Source organism: Brienomyrus brachyistius, unplaced genomic scaffold (assembly GCF_023856365.1).
Source record: "Brienomyrus brachyistius isolate T26 unplaced genomic scaffold, BBRACH_0.4 scaffold47, whole genome shotgun sequence".
Taxonomy (NCBI): domain Eukaryota; kingdom Metazoa; phylum Chordata; class Actinopteri; order Osteoglossiformes; family Mormyridae; genus Brienomyrus; species Brienomyrus brachyistius.
Genome location: NW_026042322.1, coordinates 619,433 through 642,978, shown reverse-complemented (window position 1 = coordinate 642,978; position 23,546 = coordinate 619,433). Strand labels below are relative to the sequence as shown.

At 47.6% G+C, this 23,546-nt stretch overlaps 3 protein-coding genes across 3 annotated transcripts; 2 read left to right on the top strand and 1 right to left on the bottom strand.

The window, feature by feature from the left end:
- Positions 1-1,339: 1,339 nt before the first annotated feature.
- dnajb14 (DnaJ heat shock protein family (Hsp40) member B14) lies at positions 1,340-8,582 on the top strand. The gene is made up of 8 exons (XM_048999908.1): positions 1,340-1,650; positions 3,522-3,696; positions 5,456-5,601; positions 5,847-6,032; positions 6,795-6,883; positions 6,970-7,079; positions 7,303-7,475; positions 7,693-8,582. The coding sequence occupies exons 1-8, from the start codon at positions 1,518-1,520 to the stop codon at positions 7,815-7,817; spliced, it is 1,137 nt and encodes a 378-aa protein (XP_048855865.1). The 5' UTR covers positions 1,340-1,517; the 3' UTR covers positions 7,818-8,582.
- A 257-nt stretch (positions 8,583-8,839) lies between these two features.
- pla2g12a (phospholipase A2, group XIIA) lies at positions 8,840-12,500 on the top strand. Its single transcript, XM_048999911.1, has 4 exons — positions 8,840-9,614; positions 9,823-9,899; positions 10,368-10,533; positions 11,659-12,500. The coding sequence occupies exons 1-4, from the start codon at positions 9,353-9,355 to the stop codon at positions 11,775-11,777; spliced, it is 624 nt and encodes a 207-aa protein (XP_048855868.1). The 5' UTR covers positions 8,840-9,352; the 3' UTR covers positions 11,778-12,500.
- Positions 12,501-15,653: 3,153 nt separating this feature from the next.
- Positions 15,654-23,150, bottom strand: LOC125723377 (calcium uniporter regulatory subunit MCUb, mitochondrial-like). Its single transcript, XM_048999909.1, has 8 exons — positions 22,796-23,150; positions 17,618-17,687; positions 17,283-17,453; positions 17,059-17,163; positions 16,772-16,932; positions 16,494-16,697; positions 16,083-16,199; positions 15,654-15,912 (listed from the first exon to the last, which is right to left on the bottom strand). The coding sequence occupies exons 1-8, from the start codon at positions 22,886-22,888 to the stop codon at positions 15,835-15,837; spliced, it is 999 nt and encodes a 332-aa protein (XP_048855866.1). The 5' UTR covers positions 22,889-23,150; the 3' UTR covers positions 15,654-15,834.
- Between the last annotated feature and the right edge of the window lie 396 nt (positions 23,151-23,546).

The following is a 23,546-nucleotide window of genomic DNA, read 5'->3' as shown; positions in this document are numbered from 1 at the left end:
CAATGGAATATTTATAATAATGTTTGATCACTTATTTGTCTGTTTTCCCACTGACTGCTCTGAACACCGTGCGGATGGTCCAGATAGTGAAGGCCTTCTGTGTGAAGCATCTGGGGTTGTCTCCTGCTGGCAGAGTCCTGCTTTACCAGTCATATCCAGGTAACAGTTGCAAAGGCAGGTGTCCTGGAAGATGGTGTTACCTGCCCCACTCCATAATAAGTGCAGGTCATGCCCACGACCATGTAAAACAGCCTAGGGTTACATGCCAAAGGCAATTCCTGTATATTCATGAAAGTTACTGTAATTGTACTACAACTGTCAGTGTCATCGCACAGTTTTATTACACAATGCCAGTACATCTAATGTTTATTCAGATGTATCATGCTGAAAGCATATCATCATGCTTTTCTCTGTGACCCCAAATAAGACAAGCAGAATGAATGGATTGAGTCTCATGCCTGTGATCATTGAAGAATTTCAAACAATGCAGCGTTCATCATTATGTAATGAGAACGTGTTCAAGTATGGCTATTTGCTGCTCCTTTGTGGGCTGACCTGGGTGTACCTGCTGTACTGTGACTTTCCAAGGGCAGTCAGGTTCATAGAAAATGGCAAGCATGTATCAATTTTCAAGATTTCTGAGTATGACGTCAGACCCAGATGATCCTTTTCCAGATAAGAGACATATGCAAATACAATAGATCTTCGTTGGTATTGCCTTGTAAATAAACGAACCCATTTGTGGACAAGCAGAGATCTGTACTTTGAATAGTCGGTGTGATACAGGAATTCAGTTTATATCTCAATTTATTCAGCTCTCCTATTTGGCTCCACAGGTTATTCTACAAAAGAATATAAATGTTGGATCACTTTAATAGAAGGCTACAGTATGGGCAAAGCAGGTCTTTTTCTCGGTATCCTCGGGTCTGTGCAAACTTGTTTCGTCAACAACGGGACCATCGTCTTCGATTTTACTTTGCAGTTCATTGTCTGACATCAAAATAATAAAAAAAAATATATGAACACAAAATCCTGATAACATATAACAAATCCTAATAAACGCTATAAATTAATTACAATTTATATGAATATCTGCCAATTGAGAGTAAATTGCATTTTATTTGATTAACTGACATAAGCCACATATTAAAATAAAACCATTTCTACCCACTTTCGGTTAAACTCTCATAAGACATACTCTACTAATAGCAACTGAACTTCCTGATTTCAATGACGCGATTCCCAATGTCTCTAACGGATACATCTCGAAACTGCGAATGCCGATTCGTCACAAAACAAAGCATAAAAGGATGTGCAAGACAAGCTTCAGCCGAAACATCAAATAAATTAAAAACTTTCATAATTAAATTTGAATACCTGTATATCTAAAAGTCTTAATACGTGGATTTAAGGGTCGAGAAAAAAGATACGAAACGTAGGATTTTAATCCTGCGGTGGTTTCTTCTGCAGTCTTAGCTGTCAGTTTGGCTAGAGGCAGAAGGAGGAAGACGAGAAAGATGGAAGGGAACAGGGATGAAGCAGAGAAATGTATTAATATAGCAACTAAAGCCTTTGAAGCTGGGGATAAGGAGAAGGCTTTGAAATTCCTAAATAAAGCGGAGAAACTATATCCAACCGAAAAAGCGAAGGGTAAGCTGGGCTCTTTCGTGGGACATAGCGGCGTTTTAAATGTTCTGCCTATTAGCTTAGCCGGCTAGCTGATAGCTAGCTACGTGAGCACAAACGACCGGCTAAGTGGCGTAGTTAGGAAGCTGACAGACGGGCTTGGCTGCGTTTACTTTCCTGACAGTGTCGTTTTATCAGTATTATTATTGTATTAGGTAGTCGATCGATTTGTTGCCGTAAGATGAAGGAAGCACGTCGGCCGGAGTCGAATGTATTGAATTGCGTCTAATGCCGGCATCTTACCGTGAGGCCTGGTGCTTCCAGAAACGTTTCCCCGGCGGCTTTCGCGGTGTCCCATCTTATATGGCAAGGCAAGCAATTAAATAATAACCTGGCGTGTTTGTAGAAGAAATATTTTACTGCGACACCTCTGTTGGTCGGTTTTACAAGGACAAGATAAACAGAGACTGGTCTGTTGGTCGTTCATTCATTCATCCATCCATTCATTCATTCATACATACATCGATCAATCCATGTCCGTATCTTCCGCCATCTGTCAATGTCCACGTCTGCTTATCCATCCAAGAGGGATTAGCTGTTACCTATAACTATCGAAAATCGTTTTTACTTGGAGGTCCCTGCAATACACAGGACAGTAAGACCCGTGATTTAATTTCTGACTTTATTCTGATTTATTGTTTTTGTTGTGTTAGTATCTTATACTGTATGGATATGCTGGTTAGTAGCTCCTCGATTAGCGACTGGTGTCAGTCAGTCTTTGAGGATTATGCTATCAGGTTATTCTTCTGATGGTCCCAGTTAGAGAAAATGAATGTAATCTAGTGGCCTACAGCATTCCTTTAGCGGAAATGAGTGCATGGCATTCTGGGCAGTAACAGACAAATAAATATACAAGAAATGGAAACAGTAAACCAGCTCCTTGTGTGTAGGAACTGTGTCCTGGGGATGTGTGGGGCTGCGGCTGAACATTTCAATTTGCGTCTGCCAGATTTGAGGCCTGGAAGGCTCAGTCTAAAAATGGAAGAGTCTCTTGGCAGCCCCTTAGCACTTTAAAAAGAGGTAATTGCACAAAAAAAAAATTACAAGGGAAAAGTACAGGATGAGGGATACTGTAGAGATCGGAAGAGGTAACTGGAGCAAATGGGAAGAAGTAAAGGAGATTAACGCTGGGCTGGTTGTAAACTTGCAATCCTTTAATTCAACGACTGACCCAAAGCTGACTGCAGAGGTAAGGAGAATTACTCCATACTATGCTATGCTAAAGGAGTCGCAGTTATTTGGGCTGAGACGCAGGTGGGTGAAGTGTAGCATTGATTTTTAAGCTCCGTAGTTTGTAATTAATGTGTCTTTAATGAGACGAGCAGATGTGTAGGTTTACAGCAACGCGAGAAGGATCGTTTCCCGCTCGATGTCAGTGTCGGCCTTGTGAAGATTCACTGGTTTTGCCTGGCTTGTGTTGTTTTGGCAGACAAATGTTTTGAAGTGCAGGAATGTCGGTGTGGGACCTCGGTGTTCCCTCTGCCGAGGAAGGTTGGGTGGGAGTGGGGGGGGTGTAGATTTGTGTCTGTTAGGATCTGCAACTTGGTAGCTTGGGGTCAGCATTTGTGGCTGCCAGTGTAAACTGTTTGCTTGAGACAGGGCAGCCCATGGTTATGTAATGTCCTCTTTCCTGTAGAACTATGTGGAGTTAGAGGAGGAAGGATTCACAGCATAATGATTCCAGGGAGTTAAGTCATCTCTGTCTGACACCGATGTTGCCGTTGTGGCTACAGCTGAGTTGTGGGAGTATTTCAGTGTCTTTGTGCGATTTAAAATAGGATTGAGGGAACTGAGTGACCCAAATGATACTGACACACTTTGTTTGTTTTCTCTAGCGCTGTTGGATGTGCTGACGAAGAACGGCCACTCGGCGGGGAACGGGGCCTACTGCAGGCGGCCGGCGAGCAGCCCCAACGGGGACCCGCCCCGGCCCCAGAGCGAGAGCCAGGAGGCTGCTGGAGGAGACACAGCCAAGGCCTTCAGCAAGGAGCAGACAGAAGGGGTGCAGAAGTGAGTGTGGCTCCATGCCGGCTTCCCTAGTCCCGTGTTCTCCATGCCATAGGTTTCCTGCCGCATTGCCATGTGGAGCTCTGTGATCGTGTGGGGTGGGGGGGGGGAAATCCCGCAGGCTGTCTTACACAGCTCCATGTGATCACTTGGTCTGATTTGGGATTCTTTTTTTTCTTCAGTAAGAGAATCCAGCTTTTGTGCTGCTGAAATTCCAAACGATCCCAAGTTGTCTGAGTGCCCTTACAATGATCAATTAGCTTTGAATATTATACAACTGGTTTGACAGTGTTAGAGTGATGATCATTTTGACTTTAAGTCAAATATTTTGGGTGGAATGAAAAAGAACTTCATTAAGGAATCATTCATTGTTGAAGTCCTTCATTCTGGTGTTGGGATGATGCTGGGCTCCATTGTACCAAAATACTTTAAATCTGGTCAATTTTGAAACTGATCGTAGTAGATGTACAGAGAGAACTGCCCAGCGAATCATGTATAAGGGTAACAGCGTAAAGTGTGTTTTACCAGCTATGGGGTGTCGGTCCTTCCCTTCTCGGTGGGGTAGCTGATGCAAAGCACCAAGTCTGGTTCTTATAAGCCTCAGTATTGCATCACAAACTGGCACTTTCTGTGTCTAATTGCTCATAAGGACAAATATATCAGATGTGCACAGCTTTAATGGACAGAGTTTTTATTTACCCACTGTCTTGGAGCATAAATCTGATGGAGACTTTTCATCATGTCTAATCTGTAGAGGGTGTAATGAATATTCACCCATGCAGTGAAACTGGGCTGTACCCACACACACACACGCACCCCCCACAGCGGGGTTACGTAAAACGCCAAAGCTCAGAGAGGCGTGCATCACACCTGCCAGCCGGCACAGATCCAGGTGTGCTGTGTGAAACCGCCGCACCCCCACTTATAGCTTTGCTGCTTTTGTGCGCACTCCCACTCCGCGTCACAAGGTGGCGATTACTCAGGATTCTGACCGGGCCACTGGAGACTAGCCAGTCACGGCATTGCTGCCAGGTGCGAGCCGTCACTATGGAGACCCAGTCCAAGTTGGCTATACCCCTGAATGGATAGGGTCAGAATTTAAGTCCTGGCCCCCTGGTGGGGGAGGCCTCCTACTTCTTGTTGTACCCCGCAGAGTGGGTGGTCGCTGCGAGCTACGTGCAGGCGGTAGCTCCAGGCAGGCCAAAGGGGACCTGCAATGGCTGGGTCTTTCTCTAGCAGCAGCGGCTTATGCAATTTGTGGCATGTGTTGCACAAACACCCCTTCACAGCCTTTGGGGGCTTATTTGACCCCTCGAGGGTGCGCTTTTATTTCCAGACACCCATAAGAGCTTGTTGGACGGCAGTTAATTTTTTTTTGTCCGGTTTTGCAGTGATTAATTATATATTAGGTCACAGCTCAAAGGTTAGGGGTTCAAATCCTGCTCGGCGTGTGTAGAGCTTGCCTGGTATCGTGTTTCATCCGGCTGATCCGGTTTCCTCCCACGGTCCAAAGACCAATTAGGTGACTAAATTTATGATAGTGTGTAACTGTTTGTGTGTGGCCTGCAATGGGCCGGCATGTTGTCCAGCATCTCCCCCCCCCCCCGCTGTGTGCTCTGTGCTACCAGGCTCCCCGCTACCCTGTACTGAAAAAGTATATGATGGATGATGACAGATTAACAGCAGCCGACTGGCTGGCACCTTCTGCATATGAGGGATGAGAGATGTCCATGCATTGACCCATGGCTGGCTGCTCTCACAGGATTAAGAAGTGCAAGGACTACTATGAGGTTCTGGGTGTCGCCAAGGACGCCGGGGAGGAGGAGCTGAAGAAAGCCTACAGGAAGCTGGCGCTCAAGTTCCACCCGGACAAGAATCACGCACCCGGAGCCACGGAGGCCTTCAAAAGTGAGCCGGCCTTTGGCCAGCCCGTCGTATCTCGCGTTTCCAGTCGCGTGGCGTTCGCTGATGCTCGGGCGTTATTTGAAAAGCATAGTGTGAGAGCTCAGCGTGAAGGCGGAGACGGGTTCTCGTGTGACTGAAACGGCTCGGATTAGTTATCAGAGGGGATGCAGCGGCGGCTTGAGCCCTGGGAAGGTCGGAGAGGTGTTCTGTGTAACAGCCCCGAACGGCCACTGGCCTCTGTCGCGCAGAGATCGGCAATGCCTACGCGGTGCTCAGCAACCCAGCCAAGCGGAAGCAGTACGACCTGACGGGAGGGGAGGAGCCAGCCAGCTCGGGCCACGCCCACGGAAACTTCGACTTCCACCGGGGCTTCGAGGCGGACATCACCCCTGAGGACCTGTTCAACATGTTTTTCGGAGGCGGTTTCCCATCCTGTACGTCCTGCCTGAGGACACACACACACACCTGTACTCATATCTTTGTGGGGACTCTCCATTCATTTTTATGGGCAAAACCCTAATCCCAATATTGACGACCTTAACCCCTACCCAGCCAAATACCTCTGAGGTACCCTGAGGAAGGTACGGCCCCCCAAGCGCTGCTCCCCTGCCGTGTCACATATGTGTCAAATGCAGAGCACATATTTAGTTTTTGTGCACTGAGTGCTGTGGTGTGTCAACAATGACAACCAATCCCTTTCCCTTTAACCATAAGTAACAGGACAAAAGTCTTTTGACATTTTTAGTTTTTTGATTGCACTCACAGATTCTGTGGGGAAAAAATAACACAACACAACACAATGTAATACATACATAACCCACAGAGAGAGGGCACCCATTCACTTAATTTCAGAAAAATTAATAACCAATTACACCCACGCGATTAAAGTACTCCTGTTTGTTATTTAGCAACTTTTTCTATGTTATCAGGTCATGACCTCATAACCTTCTGGTACTTTGGTATCCTATCGAAGATCGATTGAGCAATTTTTAAAATAATTCTTAAGCTTTGGAAATAATAAAGTCTCTGAGGGAAAACTAGAAGTTGACGGTAAAACCCCTGGTGGTCACTGCAGTTTTTTTTTTCAGTTCAGTTCAGTTCAGTTTTCCATTTTTCCTGCAGTGTGCTACTGGTGAAAGTTTTGTTTCCTTTTTAATTACATTTGCATTGTTGATTGACTGCTTTTCCTTCTTCAGCGAGTGCCCACACATTCACTAATGGCCCGACGCAGTACAGTCAGCACCACAGCAACCACACGAGGCAGGAGAGGCAGGAGAGGGGAGATGTGAGTCTCTCTTCTGTCGCCCCCTAGTGTTCACAAAGAGGCTCTGTCGTTGTGGAAAAACTGACCTTTTCTTGTGTTTGTTCCAGGGTGGCTTCTCCATGTTCATCCAGCTAATGCCCATCGTGGTGCTGATCCTGGTGTCCATCTTGAGTCAGCTGATGGTGTCCAATCCTCCATACAGCCTCTACTCCAGACCGTAGGTGTCTCCGCCCTCAAAAACTAAACCTGTGATGCATTTCAGTTTAGCTGTGAGGCACTTGTGTTCTTTCCGGACCATGCGTTTCTCCATCACAGCTCCAATACAGTCCAGAGTGGACAAACCAGCCCTTGGCGTGTCCCCTGGGTCCTCCAGACATGGGCTGTCCTGTTGGATGCCTCCGTACACATCTACACACATCTCTGTCCCCTTGCGTCTCCAGGTCCACAGGGCAGACCGTCAAGCGGCAGACGGAGAACCTGCATATAGATTACTACGTCACCAGGGACTTCCGTTCTGAGTACAAGGGGACGACTCTGCAGAAGGTTGAGAAGAACGTCGAGGATGAGTACATCTCCAACGTCCGAAACAACTGCTGGAAGGAGAAGCAAACAAGTAGGTCTCCATGGCAGAAGCACACCTGCTTCTACAAATGGCTCCTTCACCAGTTTTGTTTAATTCAAACTGTCATGAATCCCTAGCACTAGATTTAATCATTTCCCAACTGTATGAAACTGCGAGCGTCTCTGCATCTGACCTGCAAACGTTCTGCTTGCGACGGCTCACCCTCCCTCCTCCTCCTCCTCCTACCACCCCCCCCCCCCCCATCCAGAAACGGACCTGCTGTACGCCGCCAAGGTCTACAGAGATGAGAGGCTGCGCAGGAAGGCAGAGCTTATGAGCATGGACAACTGCAAAGAGCTAGAGAGACTGAACAACTTATACCGTGGTGGATGAGCTCATTCTAGCCGGACTCGTATATCTATATCTATATACAGATAATTATATATATCGAGGCTGTGTGTGTGCATATATACACAGCCACATTTTTTAAGGAAAACCATGTAAATACAACTGAAGGTAAATAAGAAATTATGAGGGAGGGGGTGGAATTAGCCTTACTGTGAAAGTTCATCTAAGATGCCCGACTCCTGCTTCTTTCCCTGGAAAATCACCTGCACTTTGATGAACCAAAACCACAGCCAGCTTCCAGATACTACTGAGTGCAACTTGCATTCCCCCCCCCCCTCTTTACCTGGAATAAAACATTTTTCTTGGGGGGGAGGCGCGTTCGGTTCCGGAGGGAGTTTGGCTGTGAATGCACAGTGTTTTGCACAAGCTCTCTCTTAGGTCTACGTTGTTCAGTTTACAGCATTTTCATGTTATATTAATAGTTTTTTTTTCCTCGAAAACCGCATTAAAGATACGCTGCCCCTTTCTGGCGACCGGTAGAAAGGCCAGCGCCTCGCGGAGCCGCACTGCAGCCTTCGCCCACTGTTGAGGAATTCCCTAGGGGAGGAGCATTGACTGCACTGTAAAGAGCATCTTAACATAATTCGTGAACTGTCGGAAGATGGACGTCAATTCATTTTATTGAGCGAGTTTGTAAATATTTTAATTTTGACAGTTTGAACCTACAGAAGTCTTATTTAAATATTAAGGTAGCCAAGGTAGATGTCTGTCTCACGAATAATTTGAATAAAGTCTAAGTTATTACTGAAAGTTTGGTGTTGCTAAATCTCACATTTTTGCTTGTTGATCGAGAGTATCACCTAGTTAACAGTTTAAAAAGTGCTTTATAAAGAGTTATTAGAAAATACACGTTCATTTAAATTTGTTCATAGAGACTTGATGGATGCCTTATATTTTATGCATTTTCATTCACCGCTGAGCACGACAATGGCTTGCAGATGAAGTTCATTACACACGAATCTATCACTGCAGGTAGTGAGCTACGTATATTGCGTAACATGTCTGAATACGCATTGCGTCATAGTTTCACTTTTTTTAAAATCGCTCCACGGTGCGTCAGTGCTTACCACGGCTTTATTTACATACCCTTTTGCATCGCTACGATTAATATGTAGCAAGTTTATTCTAGAGTAATGCAGTCCGGACACGCCAGATGGTAGCTTTATTTACGTATTTATCGCATTCTACGGATTACAGACGCATCGGAAGCAGGGAAACGGAGCGGGTCGCTTTCGAACCCAGCAGTGTGACCTTTGGACACAGGTGATCGAAGCACCACGTCATCTTAAGGGACCGCATGTCTGTGCTGTCACATGCGTTAAACACCCCGGAAGCAGTAATGCGCCACAAAATAACCATGTTGACAAGTGGCCGCGCAAACAACCCGTAGGAGACGGGTCAGATTAACCCAAGCGAGACTTGATGTCTCTGTTTAACCGATGAATCTGGCTTTGAGAGACGACTTATATTAGACGGATATTTGAAGATCAGGCGGCGGGGTAAAGCCGTTTGCGCGTTAAATGCCCTCTTTAGTTGACAGGTACGGCGGCGGGCTGAACATGCACTACATCTTCATATCCGTCTTCGCCCTGCTGCTTTCCTCCGGATTTATGAGTCGCCTGTGTTCCGGCAATCATTACCACGGTGAACCGGAAACCCCGGACTGGCGAATGGCTCTGAAAACAATACGGAATGGCGTCCATAAGATAGACACGTACCTCAACGCCGCCCTGGATCTGTTCGGAGGGGAAGACGGTCTGTGTCATTATAAGTGCAGCGATGGTGCGTATCTGAGTATATTTACACATATACCGAGAGTCAGTCTATATGCATCCCTGCATACTGCAATTTAAAGCTGGATTTTACAACCTTCATGTGGTCGATTTAAAATGATTATATATTTTAGTCTTGCTAAAACGGTGATATGTTTACCGTTTGCTGTGCAGCTCTTAAGTGATACTGGGTGAGCATTTCTGTCCATCTTATATAGGTTATAAACCGGTGCCTCGCCGCGGTTATAAACCCCCGCCGCCGAACGGATGCGGATCTCCAGTGTTTGGGCTTCAGGTACGTTATCTGTTAGTGTTAAGGTAACTGGAAGGGTGAGTATTGTTAAAATGGGACATTTAAAGTTTGCAGTTATGATATGTGCTTAGTAATACTTAATTTTCTCTTCTGTATAGTGTTCAAGGGGCATTAATGTATTTAGAATTAAATGGTGTCATGTTCGGAATTCAAGACACTGAGATGATGCTGTAATTTTTTTTTTCCAGAAAGCAAGTTTTCAGAAAGTGTCCCATTTTAATAATACTTACCCCAGTGTGCAGCTGGAAATGACAACGTGTTTATTAACTTAGGCATGGAAAAAAGCGACTTTGCTCATTTTCTAACTGCAGAAAGCGACGTGAGGGTTAAGCAGCCGACAGTGCCGTAGCATCAATGGTTTAAATCAATGTGCGCTTATATTTCAGTGTGAGTAAATATGAAAGCTTGTCGCTTTTGGCATCATCACGTAATATCATCCTCATTTCATAGTTTGACATCGGCATCCCTTCCATGACTAAGTGCTGTAACCAGCATGACCGATGCTATGACACTTGTGGCAGCGACAAGCACGACTGTGACGAGCAGTTTCAAGTCTGCTTGGAGACCATCTGCCGGAACGTGCAGCGCACGCTGGGATTGTCTCAAAGCGTACAAGGTATGCGACCCTTTCTTTAATCCTCTGGCCGAAAACAATTGATGGCTGAGATTACATGTGCATTGTCTGTTAAGGCTAATCCAGTCTTTGGTTTCAAGGGCTTCCTTACTACTAATATTCTGTTAGAACAATGCCGACCCTATATCAAGTATAGCTAAATTACCGCTATTATCAAGCGCGCGGTGCGCTTTGGAATTTAAGACAATCAATGCCTATTGCACAAATCTGATTGGATGTGCAAATGAAATTTAAATTAACCATCTGGGATTTGGCTTCTTGGATTGGTTGAGTGTTCAATAGTTTTGCGCTTCAGCATTTGCAAACCCAAGACCCGTTTATATGGGTTGATTCTAGGATTGGGGCTGGGAAATCTGATTGTGGATCAGCCTGGGACAGGGGTGTCCAATCTTATCCGCAAAGGGCTGGTGTGTATGCGGCTTTTTGGGGTAACCTTTAGGTCAGCTGTTCAAACTCGGGTGTGAGGACTCTTCAGCCAATCAGCTCTCTAATTAGTAATCTAATTAGGGAGTTGCAGCGAAAACCCGCATATGCACCTGCCCTTTGCGGATAAGATTGGCTACCCCTGGCATAGGAGCTTGCTAGTTTTAAAATGCATACATTTCCAACTACGCCTTGCGACCTTTTCACAACTAGCCGCAACCCGAATTTGTGTCATGGGCCCATGGGTTGAGAATCGCTGAGTTAGGAGATAGTGTGCTGCTTTCACAATAAAGCAAAGCCAAATTCTTTTCCACAGTAGCACTCAATTGAAACGTATTGCAAAATATGACTAAATGCCAAATATTTCACTATCAAATTCCATGATTAAAAACCCAACCGAACGATTTCCAAAATGGATCTGTCAAATCCGTTCCCAAAAAGAACTGAAATGCTACGAAATTAGATTCCAAAATTTAAAAAATAGAACTGTCAAAAAATTTAATTCCAAAATGGAACCAAAATTCAAAATTCATTTCCAAAATTCTTTGCCAAATATATCAGCTGTGCAATAGGACTCTTCCAGACAGAGCTTCCATTATGTTCTGTTTCCACTGGCCCCGTACTGGATGTATGACTCCTCCTACCGCGTGACTCACGCTTGATCTCCTACTTTGTGCCCCTCAGCCTGCGAGTCGGCAGTGAGGCTGCTGTTCGACGCCGTCATGCACCTGGGCTGTAAGCCATACCTGGACAGCCAGAGAGCCTCTTGCATGTGTCAGTATGAAGATAAAGCGGAGCTGTGATGCCAGGGACTACCTGGGATGGTTGGCACAGATGCGGGCACTACGCCAACGGCTCAGGAATAAGGATGTGCAAGCTCATGGTGGCAAAGTTGATCTGGACCAAGTGTAATGAGCACATCGCTAATTGCAAGGTCACGTGACCCTCATGTAGATTCATATATCAATGTATATGAGTGTACTGAGCTTTTTCTGTGTACACAACTGTTCCCAGAACTGTTTTCCACCAGAATGTTTATAAAGCCAGTTTCATATCAATGTTTTTTTTTAATGCGGTGTTGCATTGATGTTTCTCGTTTGACTGCTTATGTTCAGTGTCTCTTCCCTGAAGATCTTGCCCCCTAAGCCTACACTACTTTACCCATTAGGTCATAGATATGTGTGCATGGTCGTAGATCATGTGACCCCATTTGCGGGTATATGAGACGCTGTTTGCTAGTGACGTTCTCTAAGAAAGAAATTTAGACTGCCATCCTTACTTGTATGGTGAAAAAAACAGCACAATATTCATCTCTAAATTAGGTAAATCTTCTGTCATTTTATTTTTTTTAGCTAGCTAAACCATGTTTTATACCGAAACATTTGTGAGTTATCTTTGCAGTTTAGAAGAAAAGTGAGCGTTTCAGTCGACCAAGATGAATGCACGATTACCAGTGACAAGAACACTACCGGCTATGAATTTAAACGAATGAATGAATGAATAAATGACTGGATGAATTAATGAAACCAGTAGAAGCTCATGATTCGGCGGCCGTGCCCTCAGCCCCCAGTGTGATTGTTTTACCGCAGATAAATTAAATGACACAGCTTAACTGCCAAAGGCCTGGTCTTCACATGTTCACTCCGGACTCAGGCCTGGTCGTTACTTAATAAGTGATTGAGACAAATTGTGTGAGTGATTAATTCATTGTCTCCTAGGAGACAGCACTGATGCCTCACACCTCTGGAACCCGGGTTCGATTCTCTGGCACGGTTCTGTAGTGTCTGTAGTTGGAGTTGCCATAGCTGAGCATCTGAGTCACTGCTGTGTCAGTGTGGCCTGTGTTGGGTTGGTGCCTCATCTTGGATTGGTCCCTGTCTTGTGCCCGTAGCCTCTGGGATAGGCTGCTCCCCCCCCCCCCCCCCCGTGACCGAGGGTAGGATAAGTGGATACAGAAAATAGATGGATGGCATCCTAACTGATCTAGCGATGACTATTATCCACACCTGAGAGTAGCTTGAGAGGAATAATGTGTTACTGGGTATTTAATAATAAAGCACCACGTTTGAATCGGTTGTTACCGGTGGAGGTTTCTAATCAGCTGTCTCATAATCATCTGCTCACACAGGCCCCACAGAGATTAGGGGCATGCAGAAGCTGTCCTATTCTTTCCCTGCCTGCCTTTTGCCTGCCTGTGTCTCAGAAGGTATTTTTCACTATTTCGCCCTAAATAATTTTTACTGCTGAGGTGCAGATCCTCACGGGCTGAATCACCACCGAGATCCGTCTTCAAAATCGCTCAATGGCTGTTTAATCTCGACGTCAGCACGGTTGTCCGGGTTGAGAGCAGTGCTGATTGAACACTGCAATTCAGAGGCAGCTCAGCAGAATCGGTATGTGCCGAGTAATTTCAGACGTTGGAACCCATGAGCGAAACCTCATTCGCGGTCGATCTCCTCTGTGAGGAGCCCGTTTCTGTCTATGCTGATATGTCAGTATTTAGTTGGCGGGCGGGGGGGTGAATTCAAAGCACCATGTCACCCCCACCCAACCAGATGTCCCTTTGAAGTCAACGTGAACATCCTGCTGCGTTGGTTAGTAACGGTATATCCTTGCATTTTAACGTTTTAACGTAGCCTGCTTTTATTTGCGCTTTGCACACTAGCGTGTCGCATTAAGACAGCGGGTCCCCTGCTGTGCGAGGAGCTTTGGCAGCTGCGGCGATGCGGTAAACCATGCGCGACGGGACCTCCTGCGGCCCAGCTGTGTTGTCACCGTGGGGATAAATCCGGCATCATCCATGGGGGGGGGGGGGTTCGGAAGGCCGTGACGGGGACCTTATTCCCCTGCTGTCCATGGGGGTGATGGAACTGCATGAAATTCTCTCGTTTCGAACGGGGGAGGGAGCTGTCACAGTGGCATGTTGCTGTTCCTCTAGGGATTAGAGGTCCGAATCCACTCTGTATGTGAGGAGTTTGCTTGTTCTCCTCTGTACTGTGTGGGGGGGTTTTTCCCTGCAGTCCAAAGGCATGCAGTCCCGCCAATTGGGGTCTCTAAATTGAGCCATCCAGAGTGTCCCCCCCCTGCCCTGTGCTCCCTGGGACAGAATACTGCTGATCCTGATGACAGGTGGAAGGATCAGTGTTTTCTTTGTGATGTCGTCGAATACAGTTTTCTAACTGACATAATCTTTTGTCACAATGGGAGTATTGAGGGGGCAGCGAGGGCGAAACCTCTATATTTGTAATTAGAAGGTTACTAGTTCGAGCCCAGCCTTGGCACATCTGCAGGTCCATAAGCAAGGCCCTTAACCCTCCCCCACTCCCTGAGTGCCAGTGGGGATGGTGAAAGGAGAATTTGCCCACAGGGATCAATGAAGTATCAATTATTATTATTAAGTAGCCTCATAAAGATTTTAAATGATGGAAGGATTCTGATCGAAAGGTAAGCAAAATGTTTTGATTAGGAATGATGCAAGCACCCTGTCACCCTAACACCGGGGTGGACAGGCTCATCCAGAAAGGGCCGCTGTGTGTGCGGGTTTTTGCTGCAACTCCCTAATTAGATTACTAATTAGAGGATTGATTGGATGAGTCCTCACATGGGGGTTTGAACATGCTGACCTAAATGTTATCCCAAAGACCAGCATACACACCGGCCTTTGCAGATAAGACTGGCCACCCCTGCCCTAGAGGGTAGGAGATAGATGGATGCACATCACCCCCTCTACAGGAGAACACCTAAAATTACAATGCATTTTAGTATATTAATATTCTCTGAGAAAGCAGTAACTAACACTCCATCTTATAAATACGCTGATTTTACTGGTGTAAAATGGTGAATGCTGGTATCTGACAGTGAAACCCATTAGTGAAGTTATAGTGGCTCTGACCCCTCCAGGAAAATTGGGAAAAAATTTAAATACTGCCCTGCTTACAAGCTTGCTGAAGATGTCCACATAGCAGACGTGGATAGTTCAGGTCTAGAAAGTAAAAATCCAGACAAAGATTTAGTTTCAAACAACCAGCTGTGCATAAACAGTCACAGACACAGAGGACTGAACTGGTCAGTTGGCACAAAATCTTGGTCTGGATTTTTACTTTCTAGACCTGAACTATCCACCTCTACCAAGTAGGAGACCCATGGCGTGGAGAATATGAATCTATCAGAGCAGCGTTTCCCAAGTCGGTCCTCGGACTCCCAGACAGTTTATGGTTTTGGGAAACACTGGGAAACTGCTTTAAACAATCACATATCTTATAAGAAGTAGATGTATTTGACGCGTCAGTAATATTTAAAAGTGCCATGAAATAATTCTCAACATCGACCTGTTTTTCCACATTCCACAAATCTCTTGGTAAAGCGGAGCACGGCCTGTAACGCATGCAAACCGCTGAAAGGTAAACGTTTAACACCACAAGTTTATGCCGCTTGTTTTTTGCTTGCGTGATGGTTTGTTTAATTTACTCCCAGGCTACCTCACTTAAAGATTTCGTGATTCTGTTCCGTATTTAACCCACATATTTGTGCTGTACTGGTAGTCGCATTATCTGAAAACTGGTCTGAGTGGTTTCTACACTCACTGAGGCATGTGAGGGATTAACAAGTCAGCAGTTTGCCGGTGAAATGGCCATGTTTGCTATAGATATATCTGACATGGGTACAAGATGTCCATAATGGGGAAAAAAAAAACTATTTATTTTCATGCTCTCCTTGTGTGGAGATGTTACATCGTTGGAGGTGTGGTCGACTCAGCCTGGTGCTGAGAAGCAAAGAGTGGTTCAGTGCCCGGCAGCCTCTGCTGAGCCGTTCCTCGCATTTTCGGCAGGTCGTCCGCGGGCTTACGGGCATACAGCCTCCTCAGTGCTGGGCCTGAAGTTGTTCTAGGGGTAGCCGCAGCCGGATGGGGTCCCTCAACCGTCGAAGGTCCTCCTCCACCTGGCGGAACAAGGGTAGAGGTGTGAGAAGGCGTGCCACTGGCCCTGCCCCCACCCAGGCTCCGCCACCCTTCCGAGCCCCGCCCCCAGCTGGCCCCGCCCCCAGCTGGCCCCGCCCCCAGCTGGCCTCGCCCCCAGCTGGCCCCGCCCCCAGCTGGCCCGGCCACTCACCAGCGCCACTTCTTCCTTCAGCCGGTTATACTTCTGCACGCTGAAGGCTTGCTTCTTGGCCCCTTTGTAAAAGTAGTGCAGGAACTGCCGGTCCTTGGCGTTTGGGTAGACGTAATCCTGGCGGAGGGAATCAAAGGGCAGTGGTATCTATAATGAGAATCTGTGCAGCCTGAGCACTAAGATCACATGTGAGTACTAATTTGTTCCCAATGTGGAGACCATCTTAGTCTGGTACTAGTCCAGTAATTAGCTGGGAAGCTGCAAATAGTTACATCCTGGTTTTGTTGTTAATGGTATGAAATAAACTGCAGCAATTAGCAGTTAAATACCCCCAATTAAATTTCCCCAAATTATCCTTAATTTTGATCTGATGGTGGTGCTGCGGCTGGTCTCTGGGGTTGTAAGACGTACCTGCTTGGTGAGGACAAAGTAGCCGAAGGCACCTATGCTAGTGGAGTAGGTCAGGAAGTATGTGACGGGCTCCATGATGTCCCAGGAGTACACCCACCAGGTGAGCCAGGCCAGAGCTCCACCTTGTGCTGACAGCAGGGCCAAGCCGGCCCACAAGACCCGGGTCGACCTCATTTCTGCCCCACGGGCAATCTGAGCCTTCGCCTGCCCCAAACACAGAGTTTAGTACCCAGAATGCCATTAGAGGGTGCTAGCACGGCATCAGCCAATCAGGCTACCTGCTCCATGGGCACGAGCTCTTGTCGGAGGAAGTCCAGCCTCTGCATAAGATCTCTCTCCTGACGTAGGTGGTGAGTGGGCAGCTGTGTGGCTGTGTGCAGCATGTGCACAAGCGTCTTCATGTCCTCCACGTCTGTCAGGTGTTCGGACTGGCCCTTCTCTACACCCGGAGCAGACACAGAGCCTTCAGTGCCAATGTGACTCCCTCCCCACTAGGGGGGCGCTGTAGAGACTGGATTTTATGGCAAGGCGGGTATGAAGAAGAGGACCTGGATGAGAGCATTACCTCGGGCAGGGCAGCGCACTGTGTAGGTGACGTCGTTCATCACCAGCTGGAAGTCGCTCTTGAGCAGGGCGTCCATAGACGTCATTCTGGACACCTGCTCTCCACCTGCGGGGGGGTGGGAGGGGGGAGGGATCATCAAGCATCTGTATAGGAAACTTCCAGATTTACAGCGGAGGAGAGAAACTGAGAAGGTGCTAAGGAAGTAAACACGGTCTTCCACTCGCCCGTGGTGAGAACAGCGGCCCGGCTGACCCCTGGGTCTTCCTTCTGGACATCACGCAGGAAGTCTCCCACGGTCGTCAGCATGGGACGGAGGAAGAAGAGGCAGGACTCCTTCCGGGAGGGCAGGGGGAGCGTCAGCGCTGGCCGGCCGTGCTTGTACTCGACAGAGAGGTCTGGGATGCCAAGAAAAGTACAAGACTGGGTACAAAGTGCAGCTTTAAAGAAAGTTCCGGTGAAAACAGGAACTCACACCCTTGCGGTGTGAAAGAGCTCAGAGAGATGAAACCACACTGTCAGTGCTGAGAAGATTCCCGTTAGCCGAAGTACTGCGACGTACCATTAGAGGGCGCTAAAGTGCTGTAGAAGACAAGTCTGTGTAGTCCGCATGTGGGATTCTCAGAGATGATCTGAAATGCAAAAAAGGAGAAGTGAGCTTTTGTGGTAGCCATCCTGCCACCTGGTACACCTGGTAAACTGGTGAGTGATGCATATCCGGCAGCGAGTGCTTTTCTGCCGAATGATAAACAAAGTGAGTGAACAGATCTTTGTACAGCCTCAAGTGAGGCGTGGCATTGGATCCTGGCCTGAATCCTGCACTCTGCCGGTGCCAGCGAGTAACACGTGAGAACAAGGAACCTTCCGCGGGCCAGAGGGGTAAATGTTTAACCAGCCGGATGAGGTCACATGATCCGGCGCCGGGATCCTGTGCAGCGGCAATTAAAGGGGAACGCGGCCACATCGGACCCCAGAAATGTTAATGGTGTGGCTAATAAAAGAAGCACTCTCCTAGCGTTTGTCCGGGAGGTGATAAAAGTGACGCGAGCAAGACGGTCGTTATCGGATCAAGCTACGGAGGCCAGCTGGGCATCATGAAACCGAGAAAGTACGGGAAAGTCCGATGTGCTTGTTGCCAGTAAACAGAATGTCCAATCGGAATGCTTCCCTCCAGTTTTCAGTCCACTCCAAACACAAATAAAATCGTTTAGTTTCATGCGCCTTGGGGATACTTCTTGCTATCCTGAGACCAGAAGCCCCAGGACCAGAGTCTCGAAATAAATCCTGCAGCCATTAAATTAAGAGCTTCTTGAAAATCCTCAGTTTGCCAGAGCAGATGGTGAGCAGCAAGGGGTCGGTTCAATTAAGACAACAAGAGTCAGGAAATCCAAACGGAGCCACCTCTCCCAGGAACTGACCCCGTAACCCGGGCGACGGAGCACAGCGTCGCTCTAACTGTTCTTTCTGGGACTGCGGTTCAAAGGTCCAAGTGCTGAGACTTCGCTGCACATCCGCTAATGCAAAGTAGCAGCTGACAACATGCGATTAAAACCGCGGCGCTTTGGACGCTTTGGCCGTGCGGACGCACCTTTCCCAGGCCAGACAGGGCGGAGACGGGTTTGTGAGTGACACAGATCCGCATCGACGTGATGGCAGCTGCCCAGTATAAGCACCGGTGAAAAGTGTTTAAAAAAAAATAAATAAAAAAGCTGTTCCAAGTCACACAGGAAGCCAGCGTGAAGTACAGACACTCAGGGCTGAGATAACCTCCACCTGAATTTTCGGGGAAAGTAGGACAGGCTTCCAAAAAAGGCACCTTTGATGTGGGCGTCCCTCTGTGTGCTGGGTGGCTTTGGTCCCACAGATTCGCGACAGGAGGGGGAACTGTTACAGGTGGCACCCGCTGACGTCAAGCACAGCCGGATTGACCTCACGGCTATTATTAGCTATGCTCCGTCCCATCCCTCTGGTATTGTCGCTACCGTAGAGCTTTTCACCGCGGTAACGGCAGATCCTACGAAATCCGAGCGGCTCGGACACTTGCCGGCAGTGACACGTGCATCTCTGCCTCATCGGCGATGCTTCACAGGTCCTCTACCTCCGCTGCGATAAAACCTAAAATCGATACCGGCCACACTGAGTATGTTCCAGTAGCAGTACAATCAGTGCCCCAGCTCAACATGAAGGGCTGATTACAGAACAAGCGATTCCCTCTAGGTAGCACCGGGTTGGTGCACAGTAGCCCAGGGTTCAAGGTCGGCCCGGTCTCCATGATGCTCGCTAACGACGTCCAAATCCCATCCACAATCAGAAGGGCGGCCCAGACTGCTGACTCATGATCCACCAATCCCTACTGATCAAGTGTGTGGGGGGGGGGGGGTCACAGCCATACTTCATGCTTGCGACATACATTTAATAACGACTGATGTTACACGGAAGCTGTTTGCAGAAGTAGAAGTTGCTGTCAAAGGAAAATCAAAGGACGCCTCCCCCTCATGTACCAAAACCACCGGAACACAGTGCGGCACATGCATCTTTGTTCCAGAAGAGTAGTCACATGACTATGCAGTGCACGGTCACATGCCCAGACAGACGGCGCCATGGCGACACAGCAGGCGGCCGTCTGCATTTCCTGCTCCCGCCTGTTTGTTTACAGCGGTGGCGAGTCAACAAACAGCCCAGGATGGGGAGGACTGAAGCAGCAAGGGGCTACTGAGGTGGCTGCCCTTCCATGGGGGACATTGTTCTGGGACATCGTCTTTTCTCCCGCGGTTGGCACGAGCATCACACATCAAAGCATGCTGGGAAATCTCGCTGGAGCTCTCCTTCACGTGCGTGGCCCGCTAGGTGCCACTCAGTCGGGTGCGTATGTGTGATTTCACACCGAGGCTGAAGGCAGCAGTGCGGTGATTTCGTCCGTCTTGCTGATAGATGGTCTCATTTTCCCACGTCCCGCCCTTTATGAGTCCTGTCCTGGTGAAATATGACCCCGTGCAGCCTCTGATGAATGCTGAGTGACCCAAACCCCCAGCAGCCATAGAGGGCAGTGAGAGGTTCCTGCTTACAGGTGGAAAATTAATCAACTTTATCAGCAAAACCAGCTGCAGGGACAACAACCACCTACAGAACAGGAGGGTGTCACTCAAAACTACACAGCATGCAGGTGCACAGGGGCCGATTCTTAAATCTGTCCTCACCATACTCCATAATGCTCCGCCATACTCCATAATGCTTCGCCATACTCCATTCTTAACTACACCCTTACATCTCAATTATGAAACACAGAACTCCCCCCCAGGTCCTGGGCCTAATCCATTTATTCTCCCCACTCTCTACACAATCATCTCAGTTACCCCCACAAACACAAGCTAATTCTTAAACCCATCTGACACCAACCGAGGCAGAGCGTGGTTCTCCTGCCAAAGCACCTACAGCGGGATGTCCCTAAAAACGGGTGGCGTGCCCCCCCGCCTCAGAAGACACACAGTTTAAAGCCAGCCTTCCGCCCACCAGCCCGGTGCTAGCGGAGCTGGAGAGAAGCGACAGACTGTCTTATTTGGATTTCTGCTCTTTGGGCAGGAAATGCAGAATCCATGGTCTAGCGGGCACACACATCCAGTTTGTTGCCAGCTGGTGTCACCGTGAAGGAAAATAAATCGCTTAGAAGCAGATCGCACTTCTCACAGGAAGCTGACTCCAGCGCGTTTTGTTTTTTAATCAGGCAGGAGGTTGGCCTCTCCGCCCTGAACGCTGCAAGCATATGGTCAGTCCAGCAGATTTTTCCAAAGACTGCACTCCGTCAGCAACCGCCGCGAGTCTCTATAATGATGAAATATCGACCGGGGACCGTTCCTTTGTTATCGTTTAGTGGTCTGCAAAGAGGACAAGTGAATCATTTTTATTTCATCGCTTAACAAGCAGAGCTATATGCATAGCTGTCAGGAGCCACAGAACGGCACACCATGCCCAGTGAAGAAACGTTGTATATTAATCTGTACGACCATTATCAACCCGTCAACTGGATAAGAACGAGGCCGGTTTTTCATCCCAGAGCAAAGCGAAGAGATTAATGGAGCATAATAGTTTGATTTTTTTTTGGACAGTAATCAGGGACACCGAAGGGGTGCCGGAACTTCATTGATCCTATATAATAAATGGATAGGTAAACCAGCGATTCAGGGAATGTGGCACACGTGAGACAGAAATGCCTGGTAAACACGGAAGTGAATAATTTAGCGTAAGTAGGGGAAAAAAAACAGCGAGAGTTGGATTAGCGTCCTCCAAACAGGTTTTGGGAGACGGAGACTCAGATGTGTGGGTGAGCGACTGAACACCTTTTGTAGTTGATGGAGCAGGATAAACACATCTTTGAACTTCTACCTACACGCCTCTCTCATCCGCACCGAAGCAATGACTCATCCTGAGCGACTACGTGGTTCCTGTTACACGGAGGCGTCCGCAGTCACGCCGTTACTGTCGTCGTCGCCCTTCCTCTGGCTTACAGGCGGGATGGGATGATTTACACAGCCTGCACTCCACAGCGTTCTGTCAGGCAATTAGCAAGTTCGCAGCGCCTTGCGGCTTCAAATGTCAGCGCTGTGCCATTCCCATCACAGCCAGGATGCATAATATCATCTAAAATCTATAACAGACTAAGGATTACGCTCTACTTGCCCTTTCTTGCTTTTTAAACCACTGTGAATGTCGGCTGAGGTTTCAGGTTGTATTGATTACATCTACAAAACTGCACAAAGGACGAGCGTCACACATTCCTTAAAGCCCCCTAAAAGTCTTTTAGTTCCTGACTTTTACTGGTCGGCTCGTTAATGATACTACTATTAAATACGGCAACTTGAGATTTAATATTTGTAGGGTTGTGGTTATTGGGAACACTGCCAGGTGAAAAAAAAATTCTGCTGCCAAAACTACTTGGCAATTAAACGGATAACGTGTCCTTTTCAGACAATTATAAGTAAGTATCTGAGTCAGCAAAATATAATAGCCTTTCATAATATAGGCCTAGTGATAGGCAGCTGGCAGGAATTGACTCACCATTCATGTTAATTTAAGGTACTGCTAGCACGCATAGAAGGGTGACATCGCTGTAACGGGCGTATTTGCTTGTTCCTTAACTTAGGGTCACGTCAAAGCCACCAGTGGACCATTAAGTGCAAATCCAGGCGATAAGTATCAAACACGCATTAGCACATAATGAAGCGGCTGCCGTGTCACCCGGTCACAGCACCTTGCGCACCTGGTGACAGCTCCTATCGGTTTCTTCCGTTATCTATAGATAGTTCTGCTTGTGAAAACGCACGATAAGCCAACGCCCATAGCACCATAAATCTATTTAAAGCATCTGCCGCGAACCCAAGAAATTTCACGCAGGAAACTTTGTCGCAATAACACATGTAGGCTCGTCGCTTTTCACGTCGATCGCTGGTTAAAACGAATATCCAGCAGTTAATTAGCAAAGCTCAAACTTTACCCAACTCTAAGTCCCTGGGAGTGGTTAAATGACGTTCGATCGTGCAGATGCGTCGTCCTTCTGATCCGAGAAAGAGAAACTCGCCGAAAGTCGCGAACTTTGACAACAGTTTTGATGTCTGCCTCCGGACGTGGGAGACAAAGCTGCCTGGACATTTTGAAACCAAATCCTGCTAAAAAAAAAAAAAAAGTTGCAAAATACAGACTAAAAAATATCATATTATCGCTGAATTTATATCAAAGAGCGACTCACCTTTGAAAATAGTTTATTGGGAGTCGCGCCGTAACATGCCAGTGCACACCTAACTCCGGTCCGCAGGACGCCGGCGCGCACCAGCCCCACCATCGCCTCGAATCAGCCCCGGATCCGGAACAACAATGGCATACTCTGCGAGTATATAAATCCCGAATGGAGGTATTCCAGCTTCCCAGAGGAATCGCAGAGCAGACCCGCAGCGTGCGCACACTACAACCGGAGATGTGGAGAGCGCGAAGGCGCCGCCCATCGGAGCACCAGGCGGGGGCAGAACGCCCTGCGAGCCCGGCCCCAATCGGCTCTCCACTGGGGCCCCATTGGTGGAGGTGACACTGGCAAGAGGACGGGATCCTGGTGCACCAAATAGAAATGTTCCGACACTCAAAAACTGTAAAACTATACGCCGCACAATTGGTGCTGGCTTGCCGTGGCGGAAGTGTGTTTGAATCAGGCTGATCTGAGTGTGATTTCGACTTAAACACCCACGCAAACAGTATGATGTTAAAATAACCGTGAATATGGCATCGCCTGAAGCTAAGCTGGCATTTGTTACACGAGGATGTGCTGAACCTCTCTGTTTGGGATGTACAGAGTTAATCAGCAATTCTGAGTGTATTTATGTTTTTGGCCTGAATTTTTAACCCGCGTGTGATAGTATGTTTGTATTCATCAGGAATGTTTTACAGGCGTGGGCGTGAATTATGGGGTGACGTGGGTTGTGACCCCCTGAATAATAAAAAAAACAGCC